Source organism: Pan paniscus, chromosome 13, assembly GCF_029289425.2.
Source record: "Pan paniscus chromosome 13, NHGRI_mPanPan1-v2.0_pri, whole genome shotgun sequence".
Classification (NCBI taxonomy): Eukaryota; Metazoa; Chordata; class Mammalia; order Primates; family Hominidae; genus Pan; species Pan paniscus.
This window is the reverse complement of record NC_073262.2, coordinates 78,831,149-78,847,063: the sequence shown is the minus strand read 5'-3', so window position 1 is coordinate 78,847,063 and position 15,915 is coordinate 78,831,149. Positions and strand designations below refer to the sequence as shown.

Genomic DNA, 15,915 nt, shown 5'->3' with positions numbered 1-15,915 from the left:
GAGCCCAGCACAGTGTGTATAGGAGCTGTTCACTAGAAATTGGTGAAAGGCAAGGAGGAGGAACAGACTGAACCAAGGACAGCAGGACCAGTAGTTTCATTGCTCAGTGAGTTCAGGACACTGTGTGAGGCTTAATGCTTCAGCTTGTATCTATCTGAAGCAAGATGGTAGAACATTTTTCCAAAGCAAGTTAATTTTCCACCCAAAAGGATGAAGGGAGAGAAGGCTGAAGGAAGAGGGGGCAAAGCTGAGGCTTTCTTTCCTTCAGGGACTATTTTCTGTGGCCTGAGGCAACACATTTACTAACTTCAGAAACATCTCAGCTGAAGTCCCGCAGCAAAAAAGGGTAAAAGGGGAACTAGGCTGGAACTTTGTTAGGATTTACAAAGAGAACAGCATGACCACTCCAGAAGGGTTATAAAAATGCTTCACCACTAACTCCACCAAACCCTCCTGCTGTAAACAGCTCTAATGCTAGTGACTACCCTCAGACACTTACTGTCTATCCCTTTAGGGTGTTCTTAAAATACACCGGAAAGAACGGAGGTAAAAATACTGGAGTGTTTCCTCCACACTGGAAAGAGGTGAGTCATATCATTGTGATTGGTGTTTTAAGTGTATTTTTATTGTTATTTTAAATGGCATTCAAGTTTAGCTTCAAGTTCAACAGCAGTCTTAGCCTACTTCCTCCCACACAAATACTCCTGCCAGTAAATAGGCACTCTTAAATAAAACAGTGCCTGCAAGAACCTTCTGACCCATTGAAATTAGTCTTGCCCTGTCTTCAGAGGTGTATTCGTCACTCTCTGGGTGTAGAGCGGTATTTAAGGGTGACACTCGGGCACGCAGGAGGTCTGGCAGGGGGCGGGGAATGCAAGGTCACTGTGGCTCAGGGGCGGGTGTGGGTGCAGGCGCGTTGGGAGGACCCTGGGCGCCCTGGGAAGTCCGAGGGCAGGCGGCAGGGCTGGCGGGCAGCAGTGCTGGCTCCCGACGTGAGGTGGTGACGGCGGGCCCTGCGCCCAGGCCCTGTGCTGCCGACCGCTGTCCTGGCTGCGCAGCTCCCCAGCAGGCGCCGGGCTCAGGTCGCGCCTTCAGTTAGCGCTCAGCCTGCGCTCCTGCGTCTCCTCCGCTTGCGGTTTCTGGTCGGATCCCAGCTGGCCCAGACTTGCTCTGAAGTAGGAGGAACCGCTGTCGAGCGAAAAGTGCACACCGGGTGATTGATGAACTCTTAATAGAACTAACCTCTCCCGCCCCCAACCCTAGACACACACAGAGAAATCCTCCACCCCAGCCCCTTCTCCAGTCCTCCTCGCGGGCGAGAGGGGACGCGGCCGCCAGCCGGTAGGGTGATTAACTCACCGTCTGTCTTTGCAAAAGTGTTCCAGGTGGATCAGGAGCACCCGCCCACCCCACCCGCAGCCTGGCCGCTCGCTGAGGCGCGGAGAGCGCGCGCATCACGTGGCGGCGCGGACGTTTGTGCAGCGCGCCCGCCAGACCGCCCAGGAGGCGGCGGCTATTGTTCCCCGCAGGGGCCCGGGGCGCCCTGAAACGGGGTCCACGTCAGCCCGCTCCCGAGCGTGTCATCAGGTCTAAGGACGGGTGGGGCTTCCTTTGTGTGTTCTCTGGAAGGGGCTGGGATGGCGTCGTTGCTGCCCCAAGGGGTAACCGAGGGGGATTGAGGGAAGATGGTACCAGCTCCCTAGAGCTCAGCTCACCAGACCTACTCTTCCGCTCGACCCTTGCAGAGGAGGTGGGGAGGGATATGGTATTTGTAGGGCAGCGCTGTGAACAATGGAGCCATCAAAAAGGCCTTCTCCCAGCCTCCTCACCAACCACGGACATTCCTGGCCCAACAAGCCCTCCTGGCCAGGTTTTGAGCCCTGCTTCCCAGGTAAAAACACTCCCTGTACCAGAGCTCTCCATGAATTTTGGTTTAAATTAGGATTTAAATTCTTCTGGCCCTTACTAATGTTAAGAGCCAGCTTTTATGATTTCTCCAGGTAGTATTCTTTCCTTAAAATAATCCAGACTAGCTATAGGAACCAATCAGGACATTTTGCCCAAGATCTAGGACAGAAAGACTCATGCAGTAACTCCTGCCTTACAGATCTGGGGACCCTTCACCTGCCTCTACTACTGCAAATGATTGGATATTCGTCTGCCTTGGCTCTTCCCTAATGTGTGGAACTAATTTTGTTCACTCTGTTTCATGCTGGACCTGGCCTGAAAATGGGCCCTTATATTGTCTTTGCACTTTCCAACTTGCCAAGGTAGGTGTGAAACCTGAGGGAAGTTTTTAGGAATAGGCTTTAGGCCAGGTACTTAAATCCATTTGTTCCCAACCTTGGACTCCAAAGATAAGGGCATTTGTAGCTGGAGTAGAAAAGAAGGGAACAATGAGAACTAAGATTTCATCCTCTGTGATGATCCTTATCATTCACCATCCTTCCTCTCCAGCATCACCAGTGCAGAAAGTGCAGAGGACTTATGTACCCAATCTTTTTTTTTTTTTTTTTTTTTTGAGATAGAGTTTCACTCTTGATACCCAGGCTGGAGTGCAATGGTGTGATCTCAGCTCACTGCAACCTCGCCTCCCAGGTACAAACGATTCTCCTGTCTCAGCCTCCCAATATACCCAATCTTTCTCCTTTCTATCCAGGCCTTCTGCAAGAGAGATCTAAGAACCAGCCCTCAAAGATGGTAAGGGCTTGGCTAATGACAGCCCAGTCTCAGCTTCCTGTGCCCAAAGTGTCGGAACAGGGCCCCTCAACCCAAGCCCTACATATATACTCTGTCTGGGAAGTTGCAGTGCCTCGAAGTGATCAGGCCATAGTCCTGTGAAGACTGGGGTCATCCATGTCCCTTCCTGCCTACTCACAAACTTCTGTTCTTCCTATTCTTTTCTTTCAGTTTCTGAAAGAAGGACCAAAGTAATGCCAAGAACTCCCAGATGAAGAGGACCTTCCTTAGACCTATAACAGATTCACTACTTGACTTTAGAGGGAAGTTTCAGCTAATTCTCAGGAAAAGGTCAAAACAGGCCTGTGACTGTCCCTTGAATACTGAAGGTATAAACAAGCTTCTGGCTCCTCCAGGTCAAGCAGAGGAACACTTTTATTAGAATGAAGGGTTACTTCTTTGTTATTCAAACACACACCCACACACATCCTCTGTAGTCTCCCTAATGAAAAACCTCAACAGATGGAGAGCCTGAGCTCCCAAGTCCGCAGGCTGAGAAGATGCACTTCACTCAAGGGCCAGTGGGCTGGTACAGACTAGGGAAGAGAAAAGGGACAAAGGCTGCTAGTATAGGTAATCACTATCTTTTAATACTCCTAACACATAGAAATTCGAAAAATCTTGTTCAGCAATGTTAGCAGCCTGTGAGCCTCAGAAACTAATTTGGCTGATGTGTCTCTGATAGGGAGCTTAGGGCTGAACCAAGGGGAAACATTCTCCTCCTGTATTCTCTCCTCTCTGTCGTTTGAAAGCCTGTACAAAGAAATGGTACAAATGGATGGTTAACTTAATGATTCCATCAGAGGCAGATTTTTCTCTGTCAGGTCCCTGGATAAGGTGGAGGTCTGAAAGCCAGGAGACAGAATATGTACTTAATCGCCCTTTCTGACCTGCTTACCAGTGACCAGGACTACTCTCCAGGCCTTTCTTCTGCCACTTCCCCATTCTTCCTGGCTAGTTCAGTTGGGTCTCAGCACTTCAACTCCTAGCTGGATCCTGAGTTTTTCTTGGTTGCAGGGAAAGCTCTCACTGTCTGCATCTCCTTCCCCACCCCCACCTCCCGTTTTGCAGCTGGCCATTCTGGCTGCCTCACAGCTATCCTGCCTTAATTCATATTTGATTGCCTGGACAGAACCACCTAGAATGTCCAGACGACTGCCACCCCTCAGCCATGGGCCTGAGATCCTGCCCTGACCCCTTTCTTCAGACCCCAGGAGGACCCACAATCTCCCTGATCCCCACCTTCCCCAAAGTGGTCTCTATAGGAAAAAAGCAGAGCTGGCTAAGGCCGGAGACAGAGCCATTTCTTCCCCTTGGGCAAACGAGGTAGACCCTCCCAGAGACCAGTGCCGGAGAGGCCCGGATCCGAGCTCCCTTTATATGGCCTCCCCCATCACGGATCCCGTGGGAAAACCTGACACACAATGGCGAGGCTGCTCCGGGCACCCTCAACCCAGCGCCCTGCGGCAAGGCCTGGAGCAGCCTCGTGGTCTTGGTGCGCTCCCTTTGCCCTCCCCGCAACCCTCTGCGAGCACTCGTCCCGGGAGAGAGACCCTGGCTAGGGTGGAGGTTGCCTCCCGCAAAGGGCGCTGTTGCTGGGGCCTCCCCTCCCCCATTCTCTTGTTTTTCTGCTTCTGAGACTCGGGAGGGAGGCGGCAGGCGCCTCCGCAGCCGATAGAGCAGCTATTGTGACCTTCCCTTGCAGAGCGGGAACCCAGCCGAGTGTGTACCGCCGGCGGTGGCGGGGGAGGAGGCGACTGTGTGTGCAAACCTCAGTCGGAGAGGGGGTGGCGCTGGGAAATAAAGGTTTGCAACCTCAGGCAGTTGGGCCCTTCAGAGGGCGTTTGGTTGTGTTTAGACTCGGGTGCTTTCTAACACTAATTGCAGGCTCAAAAGGAGCGGAATTTATTGCGAAGGCCAAGGCGGCTTGTTTATAATTTATGAAGTTTTAAATGGCTGTGCCGCGGGCCCCAACTTTCTCCTGGACTGGCAGCCGCGCGGAAACGCGCCCTCCCACGGCTCGCCGCCCACCCCTACCCACGCCCCTCAGATGAGTCTCACGCCAATGGCAGGAACAGATCCGAGCTATTAGAAGTCTCGGGAACCTCCAGAGATGACAGAAGGTGGCAGATTTGGTCCAAGCCCTCACCCCACTCGAGAGGAGGGCGTCGGGGAAAGCTGTGGCTGCCTGGAGAGGGAGCCCCTGATCCCACACTTCCTTGGAGCCTGAGTGTGAGAGGAAGCTAATGTCAGCCGGGCTAGACACCGTTTAAAGTCTAATCCATGAAACCCTAAGCCGCAAATGACACTTGGGGCTTTGCAGACACCCGCAGACTCAGCAGATACTCCTGCAGTAATACACTGTGCTGGAAAACGCCTGGAGCCATGACACATTATGTATTTTTATTATTATTTATGGTAGGAAGAGGAGATGAGGGAAAATCGGGTTGAATCTAAGCAGCCTGACAATTAAGCTAGTTAATATTTAGCCAGTTAAGAAAGGTGGTTGTAATCCCTGCAAGGCAGTGAGCTCTCCTTTGATTTCTCTAATAGCTTAAAAAATAATTTCTTACAAGACAATTAGAAATTCTGCCTATGGATGCAAATTTCATAGAAAACAATGTTAAGCCTTGAAAGTGGGTGAAATGTGCCTTCGATTGAAGTCATTTATTCTGTTGATACACTTCTACAACATATATATTTTAAACCTGCTCACATAAAGTGAAATTTAGCAAAAGGATATCCCCTCCCACCCCCAAATCTAACATGCCATTTTAAAAACAGCACAAAGGAACAAGGAAACTAAATATTATTTTGAGCCATCATTACTTAGTGAAATACAAACATCCAAATAGAAACGATTGTTGTTCCACCAGAAGATTAGAAGTTAAATTATTTCCACACAATAGGAATTTCACTTCGTGTCATCGGGGATGTAGTAGGAGTTGCATTATTTGTCAAACCAAATAGAGATGCGTGGGCTGACTTTGCTGAAATACAAAAGAATTGAACCTTATCTGAAGGCGTTTTCTAAGTGGCCCCTCCCATAGAAGCCGGGAAGTTGTCCACCCCTAGCAGAAGCCACATTAATATTTACAAAATGGTTACAAATCCTTGAAGACATTTTTGCCCATTTTGTATAAGAAACAGGAGTAAACAAGGTGTTTATACTTGTTATGTTTCATTAATGAAACTTTTATTACTTTACATCTTGGGGAATGTTTGTTTTCTTTAGAAATGAACTAATGATCACTACAAAGGAAGAATTCATGACAGCATTTCCTAGAGAAAAAGCTTAGGTGCGCGTCTCCAAATGATGGTTTCTTTTTCTACACCTTAGCTTTTTCATAGCTCAATTCTTCTTACAACTTCTCTTGTGTTTTTTCTTTGATTGTCAGTTTTCTTTCAAAGTTTATTTTGTTACTTAATGCAGAAAAGTGAGCTCTGGTCTCCCCAGTGTAAAAGTCGATTGTGTCTACAAAGAAGGCAGTAAAAACAGCAAAGCAGGCGCTGCTTTCAAAAAGCCCTGCCCAAATCATCCTGCCCAGAACCTTCTTAGGTTTGCATCCTCATTTCCCCCTCCCCTAATTTCAATAGCTGGAAAGTAATCAAGTATCCCCAGAACCAATTTATGCACTAGACTCCAAATAAATAAAATATTTTTTTCAAAGTGTCAGTCTGTTTCGGGGCCTTCCATGGGGATTGTGCGAGATAAAGGCATAGTGATCTGCTTGCAAGTGTGCATGATTAACACAGATACACTTCCGACTGGGAAATTTTTTTATTCTAAATATTTGTTCCAATAGTACCAGACAATTTGAAATCAATAAACTGTGGTGAGGACTGTGGTTTTTGAGAAATGACCAAAGTGTGTTGTGCCACGCCACCGGGCTTCCTGACTCTACCCATGAAGGACAATTTGCGGTCTTAATCCTTTATGTCAACTACAAACACCAGCCACGGTTACGACTGTTCAAAACTACTCTCTCAACTAGTTCAGACCAGGGGGACTAAGGAGGTGAAATGTGGCCCCCACGGCCTGGAAGCGAATTCCTAAGCTCGGCTGGATAAATCTACAAATATACACATAAATACATTCAGACAAGGATAAATAATCAGGGAAACGAAATGACTCGCTTCAAATAATAAATACAGATAGTTTAGTCCGATGCAATCCTTACGGCACAGGAAGGAGAATATAAATTAAGGTCTCTGAAACTAAGCTAGACGCGGGCCAGGCCCAAGACTCTCCAAGCTCTGGTCCCTCTGCAGGGCGCGCCGCCGATGGGTCTCAGACTTACCTTTGGGACACCATTACCAGATTGGAGTCCCTTGGTCCGCAGTATGTGGCACTGTCAAATTTATAGGGAAGGATCCTTGCGGCTGATTTATGGCGAGTCACCCAAAGGAAGACGCCCATGGAGGGGAGGCCCGGTCGCCTGCGCCTCCGCCGCTGGAGGCCTGAGACCCGGGAGGCGGCGGCAGGGCAAGAGCGGGGAAGGGGGTTCCCGAACTGCCCCGCGGGCCCCACCCTCTACCCCACCACTACAGCAAGAGAGGTAATTTTGCCTCGAGTTCGGGCTGGCGGCGGCCGCTACAGATGCGTCAGTTTGGGAGCCTCCGGCAGTCGTCCCTGAGACGAGTGGTGGGCCGAGAGATCTGTGTAGGTGGGATGAGGGTCGCAAGGTCCATGGTGGTGGTTGCCTGGAATCTGCGCGGCGCAACTGTAGTCCACGCTGGCCGACGACGGGTGCGAGAGGTGGCCCAGGTTGAAGACAGGCCCGGACGCGGGCGCCATGGACTCGACGAAGTTGCCGCCCACGTACACCGGGCTGCCCTGCAGGTTGGCGCTGGCGAAGCCGCCGCCGTTGCTCGCCATGGGATGGGGCTCGAACTCCGGCGCTGCGTAGCGCTTCTGTTGTGGCAGGCAGCTGCTGAGTGGCGCCGTGTAGGCGGCCAGGCCGTACATATTGGGCTGTGATTTGGCGAAAGCAGGCGGCGAGGGCGCGTCGTAGGCCAGGCCGGGCACTGGCGGCAGCTGGCCGGAGTAGGCCACGTGGCCAGCGGCGCCGCCGAGTGGTGGGCTGCGCTCAGGGGACTGGCCAGCCGGCGAGTGCAGGATGCCCTTGGCCTTCTGGTCCTTCTTGTACTTCATGCGCCGGTTCTGGAACCAGATCTTGATCTGGCGTTCCGTGAGATTCAGCAGGTTGGCCATCTCCACGCGGCGCGGCCGGCACAAGTAGCGGTTGAAGTGGAATTCCTTTTCCAATTCCACCAGCTGCGCGCTCGTGTATGCCGTGCGTACCCGCTTGGATGCTGGGCCTGGCGGGCTCTTGTCCTCGCAGCTCTCTCCTGGGCAGGGAGGGAGAGAGGGAGGGCGCTGAGCGAGTGGGTGGGGACCCTCAGGACTGGAGAGGGGTGCTTCCCTGGTTCTCTTTTCCTCCTCCCTCCCCCCACCTCCAATCCTGGCTGGGGAGGGGAAGGGCCGTTTGAGACGTATGATTCCAAGGGGGAATTCACCTACCTACCAACCCCCTACTAGGCCTACCTATCAGTCGCACCTGAAACCTCCATCAGCCTTCTGAGATCCAGTTCACTCTGCCCACCCTCTCCCCTGCAGCCTAGTCCATCATCCCATACCCACCCAAAGGCCATGAAAGAGTTTAATGAGAGACCAGGAGCAGCTGGTAAGGCCTCCCTCTGTCAAAGAAGGGCCAGACTCCTTTGAACACTCCTCCCAGCCTCTGCTGCCAGGGGTGGGGTATGGGGAAGGAAAGGAAGAGGAAATAGCTCCAGCCTGCCTTGCTTAGGAGCTGGCCCCTGGGCAAAGCCCCCCACCAACCCCCAGCAAAGTATGGGGATGGAGATCTTGGCGCCCCACTGCAGCCCAACTGCACTCAAAGCCAGGGAGGTGACAAACCAAAAAATAAAAAATAAAAAAAAACCAAACAAACAAACAAAACACTGCCTGGGTATTTTAGGGAGTCCAAGGCCAGGCTGGAAGCATTTTGAGTATTCACAGTGCTAGGAGCAGCAGCCTCAACACTGGCTTTTACTACCCTGCCACCTCTCAGCTGCTTGTCCACTCCCTGCCAGGGAAGACAAATGGATTTCTCCTGGGAGGGAGGGCCTGAGCCTGCAACTGAGGAAGGAGGGGCAGGAAAAGGAGGTTGCAGGCAGGATAGTACCCTCCCCCTAGGAGCAGCAGCCCCAGAAAACATCAGGCAAACCAGATCCCTGATAGCAAGCCACACCCCAGGCCCCAAACTTGCCCTGGACCTGGAAGCAAGTTCATCTACCTGAAGATAAACCACATCAGATACCACAAGGTCAGAAAATTTCAGGAACCAAGCAGTCTAAGCAGAGAGAAGGAACAGCCCTCAGAGTTCCTGGCCATGCCTATCTTCTACATGCCCTGGGTGGACCTAGAGAAGGCCCCAACTGGAGGGGCTCCCCTTCCAGTTAGAGAAATCCAAGGCTGTTACTGTCTCCCAGAATATCCTCTCCTACTAGGACAGGCACCTCCCCATTATGGATTTGCTGGAGTGGGAGAATTGGGCTGAGGTGGGCCAAATAGAGACTCATGGTTATGCTTAGCAGCCCCTAAAGCCAGACTGACTGGATTCAAATCCACCACTTTGCAGTTTCATGATCTTGGGCAAGTTGCCTATCCTCTCTAACAGTTTTATCTGTAAAATGGGGATGTTATCATATACCTACCTCAAAAGGTTCTTTGAAAAATTAAATTAGATAATGCTTAGAAAGTACTTAGTATGGTACTTTCTAAGACTTTAGTTTTTATGAGTTTAAGGGAATGAGATTTGTGTGATATGGGCTATATAACCACCTAGGCTTGGGGATTGTAATACCTATCTTCAAATCTTGAAGAGCTGTTGGGTGGAAGAGGGAACGGAGTTATAATTAGCAGCCCAGGAAAACAGATATGCCCATATAAGGAAGCACTCTCTATTAATAGCTATAAGACCTGTCCAGCAACAGCAACAGCAGCCTGGAATGGAAGGGAGCACCCTGTCACTGCAAGGTCATGACCCCAATCAGGAACACTAAAAAAAAGAACATTTTGACGTGAGTAGGAGTTTAGACATATGACCTCCAAGGTTGCATTTCTAGCCCTGACTAGGCTTCCTTGGGTCAATCTGGAGGGGGCTTGGTCTGGCGGTAGGCCACCTCAGGGAGCTACCTGCAGTGGCACAGCTGTTCTTCTGCTTGGAGTTCTGTCGAGACTCTTTCATCCAGGGGAAGATCTGCTTGCTGATGGTGGCTGAGGAGCTAGAAGCATTGGGCCCACCTTTGGGCTTCTTGGCAGGCACTCCACCTCCAGGATTGGTGGGTGAAGATGGGGGCAGGGTCGGTGGTGGAGGAGGGGGTTGTGGTGGCTGCTGCTCTGAGTTCAGACCAGGAGGCTGGCTGCCACCACCCCCACCCTGGCTGTTCCCAGTGCCAGGCCGCATGCAGCTGCCATTGAGTTCAGCTCCTTTGTGGGCTGGGGCTCTCAGAGGGGCAGAGCTCTGGATGGAGCAGGCAGAACCTGGATAGTCAGTGTCCAGGGAGCTGGCAGCAGCAGGGGGTGGGTAGGGCTGGTGGGGGGTGCTGTAGCCGTAAGTGTCAGTAGTTTTGCTGTAGCCATAGCCTCCAAACAGTCCTGGGTTTTCATAGTAAGCAGCCTTCTGCATTGTGCACTCAGGAAGCTTCAGGGCCTGCTGACCCTGCTCAAATAACATTGACTACCACTGTATCCTTCACTGCCACCTCCAATGTCTGCTGAATCCTGAGAGAGCTGGGCCAGCCCCCAGGCTCCAGGTGACCTGTCAGAAGAAAAGCAAGAGGCCCCAGAGGGAGTGTCATTGGCAAGACCAGTCAATATAGAAGGACTAGCCCATGCTCTCTGCTTCCTACCCACTTCACGGTGGGGAGATGGGCAAGGTGCTGGATCTGAGTTTATTTACTTATCTATTTATTTATTAATACAGTGTCTTGCTTGTTGCCCAGGCTGGAGTGCAGTGGCATGAACATGGCTCACTGCAGCCTCAATTTACTGGGCTCAAGCGATCCTCCCACTTTAGCCTGGTATTAATAGCTATTTCAGAGTATTTCAAAGTCCCAGCTATTCTGCAGTATTAATAGCTATTTCAGAGTATTTCAGAGTCCCAGCTATTCTGCAGTATTAATAGCTATTTCAGAGTATTTCAGAGTCCCAGCTACTCTGCAGTAGCTACAGGTGCCCACCATGCCTGGCTACATGTCTTAGTGTTTTGTTTTGTTTTGTTTTGTTTTAGATGGAATTTCGCTCCTGTTGCCAAGGCTGGAGTGCAGTGTCATGATCTCAGCTTACTGCAACCTATGCCTCTGGGTTCAAGCAATTCTCCTGCCTCAGCCTCCTGAGTAGCTGGGATTACAGGCACCTGCCACCACACCTGGCTAATTTTTTATATTTTTAGTAGAGACAGGGTTTCACCATGTTGGTCAGGTTGGTCTTGAACTCCTGACCTCAGGTGATCAACCTGCCTGGGCCTCCCTAAGTGCTGGGATTACAGGTGTGAGCCACTGCGCCAGCTCTTAGTTTTTTTTTTTTTGTTTTGTTTTGTTTTTTGTAGAGACAGGGTCTTACAATGTTGCCCAGGCTGGTCTTGAGTTCCTGGGCTCTTGTGATCCTCCTGTCTTGGCCTCCCAAAGTGCTGGAATTACAGGCATGAGCCACTGCGCCTGGCAGATTTTATGAAGTTCAACTTATTTGAACCTCTGGAAGAATCAGAAGGAATTTTTCCTAAATGTAAGAAGAGTTTCCTTCTTTTTAGCTCAACTGTAGCTGAGGGAAAGGGCTTCCCTCTACCTCCAGATACAATTTACTTTCTTCAAGATTGTCCATTTAGCCTTTCTTCTGTGTGGAAAAGTACTTATAGCCTCAGACATTTTGTTGGCTGATTCGCCCACTAAACTGTAAGCTCCTTGCAGGCAGGGGCTGTGTCATTTGTCTACTGTTCCTAACATCCAGCACAGTGCCCTGCATGTAGTTAGTGCAATAAATGCTTGTTGAATAGGTGAATTAATAAGTGGATCAATCAATCATTGGGTCAGCACAAGGTTTTGATGGGAAATGAAAGTCCTATAACATGCTCAGAACAGCCAGAACTTAAAAAAAAAAAAGGGTCTCCCCCCACCTGGTTTCAAAATCACAGCATCTTGCATGAAAGTCCAGATAGTCCACTTAGCGACGACAGGGTGAAAATCAGCTGAGTAAGCTCTATGAATCAGCAGTGTAAAATCTACAATGTAGAAAACTAGGGGATAAACGCCAACAGGAGGACTTGCAGACTTCCAGACTCATTTTGAGGCTAGAAAATGTTTCTTCTCCTTCATTTACATTTTTCTAGACCTTTTACTTTTGACCTCCCCTACTTTTAAACAGATACCACTGGAAATGGGCAAAGAGATCTAGAATTTGAAAGGCATGGAACATGGGTGAATGGAGAATGCTTTATAACTTTATTATTTTTGCCTTGGATCTATTGTATAAATAGATATTATTGATATCTGCTCTGGATAATCTATTCTACCCTACCTCCCACCCAAACCACAACCAATGAGAGAACCTTTCATGACATGATGAATGGACCCAGAATTAGAAGAAGAAAAAAAAGCTAAGAAAAATCCTACCCCTTTTGTATTCCCTTCTTTATGGGGGTTTCCCTTCTCTCCCTGCCTCCCTACTTCTTCTGAAAGGCTCCTAAAGAGTTAAAGTATAACTAATACCATTCAATCACTTTGTCTGTTTGATAAAGAAAACTCATAGGTCAGCTCCCTGGTCTCAATTCTTGATCTGTCTTTCAGGCAACTTTCCTTCCTAGAAACTCTCCCTGGCTTCCATCCTGGTCATCGTGATGTACCACATCATCTAGACAGCTTATGTGGCCTAATGGATTTGACCACAGGTACCAAAATGATTCACTAGTTTTCTCTCCACCTGCACCAAACAGCCTAACCCAAATTTTAAAATTCTTCTAATTAGTCTTTGGTAGGTAGTGTTGTTGCCCTTTTTGTTTTGTTTTGTTTTAGAATATAAGTGAGTATGCCATTTGTCTTGATGAGGAACAGGCCCTTAATACCAAGATACTATGTTGTAGAAATTGTTTCCATTATTGTTCTTAAATGTAGGTAGGTAGGATATCTACTTAACAAAGCTGGACTTAATTTTTCTTTTGATTAATTTTATATATCATTCTCTGTTAAAAGTTACTGGATATCAAATGGACAGCTAAGTCTTCATTCTGTGACTAATACTTACATATGTTTGCCCCCTGCTGAAGAAAGAGGCACTCTGGATTTGGTTATGTTTCAGGCTTTTCTGGTATCCTGCTTTCAGTCTTAACCCTCTGGAGGCCTAATGGTCACATCGTTCACTCAGACTACCAGAACTTGCTGCTGCTCTGTCATTCCATTTACAACTGTGGAAGCAAAACATCCACCCTCCTGCCTCCCAAGTTGACAAAGTTGATCTAGATAGGTGAACCAGTCACGTTAAAATAGCTTACTTAGGAACTGACCAGTTCTGGGACAGATGGCTTTATATATATATTTGCTCCTATGGCATATTCCTAGAAAAAGTTCTGTGTACAGACCTCAAAAGTACAAATATTGGGCATCTTCCTGAAAAACCAGAGTCTGTTTTCCTGTTTACATTGTCTCAAGAAATTTCCCACTCAATGACAATCCACTACCTTAATGTCCATTTTCCCAAAAGCAAGAGCCAGTGATGGTGCTGTCCTTACTGGAAATGGCTTTGCAGTCCCCCAAAAATGCAGCTTCCCAAAAGTGATCCCTCTTAAAACAAAACCTGAGAATATAGTTACAAAACTGGTAAAAAGGCTTATTTCTTTTCAGAAATCCCTACTCCTTGTGAACTCTGCTTGAACCTAAAAAGCAGGAACGGGTCATAAATCACTTGGACAATGGTCAACTGTTCAGTGGCTCATCTTTTCGATCACCCCCTCACCCTTTTTTTAAAGCCTTTCTTTTCTCGCCCTTTGGTACCTTTGCTCATTTGGGCTCCAAGACCCAAATGTCTTGGGGTGAAGATGAGCCAGTGTTGGGGGAGGGTTGGTCGAGCAGGGCTTCTCATTTCTTCCAAGTCCTCAGCTGCCCTTTCCTCTCCCTCCTCCTCTCCTCCACCCTCTAGCCCGGGGAACTGGCCAGGGCAGCCTCCCCAAACTCCGCCGGCGCCATCCCCTGCTCCTCCTGGGAAAGGGGTGCCAAATAGGTCTGGCTCGCCCTTTCTTGCGGTGCTGGGAAGTTGCCCAACTCAGCTTGGAGGCCCAACCGCAGGCCCGGAATACAGGGCCAAACGGTCTCCTGCCGGAAGGAAGGTATTCTCTGAGCGGCCACCGCCCGCTTCCCCGGGCCCGCCGGCCCGCCGCAACCGCTGCGCCTCCAAAGCAGCCGAACACTGATAGTTGCTCACCGCACTTAATTCTACTAGAGATCAATACCTAATATGATACCAAATAAATAAAAGGCGCTCACAGCGACCAGGGGACGGGGTTATTAAGCAGCTGGAGCTCTCACGGTGCATATCAATGCACCTGTCATTGTGGTTTGTAGCAAAATTTATGACTGCGACCACGGCGGCAGTAAACGCTTCGGTAAGGAATGAAAAGAAAAACACTTCCCAAGGCCCGGCACTTTTCAGAAGTGGAAAGCAGGCTCCGCGTAGGAGGCAGCGCAGCAAAAGAATTCCCTACTCCGCACTTTTCCCGCTCTTGCACCCTGCGAGCAGCAGGATTATATAAAGTGACCGGCGCCTGCTTCTGCTAGCAGCTCTGCTCGGCGGTCGGAGGCGGGACGAACGCGCGCAGCCTCGCTGGGGACCAAAAATCTGCTGCCCGTGGTGGCCTCGGACGCCGGGAGGCTAGTCCGACTCGCGGAGGCCGGCTCGGCACTTGCTTGTACGCCGGTGGCAGTGGAAAAGCTGAGGGGGCTTGGGAAGGGAGGGGGCACCAGGCGCCAGGCTGTGACTAGCGCTGCAATCGTCGTAAATCACCGACGGGTAGAGTCAGCCCATCCAAGTTGAAAGAGAGGGGGAAGGCGATGGAGGTTGCGGTCAGTTTCTCTCAAAATCCGCTAGTGCTCGAGCTGGTCTCGGCGCCTCCCCCTGTTTTGCCTAAACCAGGGTCAGAAGCCCACGGATCTCTTTCTGGCGGCCAAGACTTTTGCTGAGCATCCCCACGAATTCACTGGAACCGAGCAACGATTCTCCCTTTCCTGTTGGCTTTGCTACTTCGGGATTCGAAACCACTGATTTTCGGGTTTGCTCGAAAGGGGACTTCTTTACGTTCCGCCCAAGTTCTCCCGATCTCTAAGCTTGAGCCTCTTTTGCTCTATAAGAAGACCTGGACGCGCCTTCTAAATCACTCTTATTTAGCCCAGATAACTCAATACTGTAATGCACCCTGTATTTAAGGCACTGGGCTTGCCCCATTAAAGCGCCATAAATTTGAAGGCCAATGATCGGTTTTCATGTAACGGGTGGTAGTTCATACTGAAGTGACCCACTTCAAAGCTGCCCTTTGTTCTATGTCTTGATGTATGAATTTTGAGATGGCCACCTTGAGTTGCAGATGGAAATGTACTGGAAATTATTATTTAAATGATGCCCACTCACCACAATTATGTATGTGTGTGTTTTCTTGAATTTTGTCTTTATCTCTTTTTTTGTAGGCTCTTCAGGTTTCTTTTGATATCTGTGGAGGCGAATCTGGAACAAAATGGAAAACTCTCAGTAGCAGCCGGTTCTTGCTTACAAACACTTACATGTTGAAGGGCTTTTCCCACTTGAAGGATGTCATAGTCAATGTGACTATTGTATATGGTACCCGTGACCATCCAGACGCCTTCTCCCCAGCAAAAAACAGACTCAGTTGGCTCCTGGGGAGCGAGGGCCCCTTTAACGCCAAAATCCGTGGCTGGATGGGGGAGGGGAGAGCCCGGACGTGAGGGAAGCGCCAGACCCTCTAGCCAGGTGGGTCAGAGGTGCAGGGAAGCCAATCTGCTCTCCTCCTGCACCCACCAAATTCTAAATGCTCCTCCAGGTCCCAATCCCGGAAGCCAAACACTCTCCTAGGGGCAGAAGAGAGAGACCGTGCAGAATTAAGGTGGGGGTTT

At 49.7% G+C, this 15,915-nt stretch overlaps 1 protein-coding gene and 1 long non-coding RNA gene across 3 annotated transcripts; one reads left to right on the top strand and one right to left on the bottom strand.

Annotated features, from left to right (window-relative positions):
* Nucleotides 1-1,093: 1,093 nt before the first annotated feature.
* LOC100990616 (uncharacterized) lies at nt 1,094-6,412 on the top strand. The gene is made up of 3 exons (XR_008624546.2): nt 1,094-1,891; nt 2,108-2,270; nt 2,911-6,412. It is a non-coding gene; the product is annotated as an uncharacterized LOC100990616 (long non-coding RNA).
* A 93-nt stretch (nt 6,413-6,505) lies between these two features.
* HOXD3 (homeobox D3) lies at nt 6,506-15,508 on the bottom strand. 2 transcript variants are annotated; one of them, XM_003815538.6, is made up of 3 exons: nt 15,416-15,508; nt 9,941-10,565; nt 6,506-8,091 (listed from the first exon to the last, which is right to left on the bottom strand). In XM_003815538.6, exons 2-3 carry the CDS (start codon nt 10,479-10,481, stop codon nt 7,334-7,336), a joined length of 1,299 nt encoding a protein of 432 aa, XP_003815586.1. In that variant the 5' UTR covers nt 10,482-10,565; nt 15,416-15,508; the 3' UTR covers nt 6,506-7,333. The 2 variants fall into 2 exon arrangements, with proteins under 2 accessions (XP_003815586.1, XP_063451285.1); XM_063595215.1 differs by lacking the exon at nt 15,416-15,508 and having other exon boundaries at nt 9,941-15,412.
* Nucleotides 15,509-15,915: the final 407 nt, after the last annotated feature.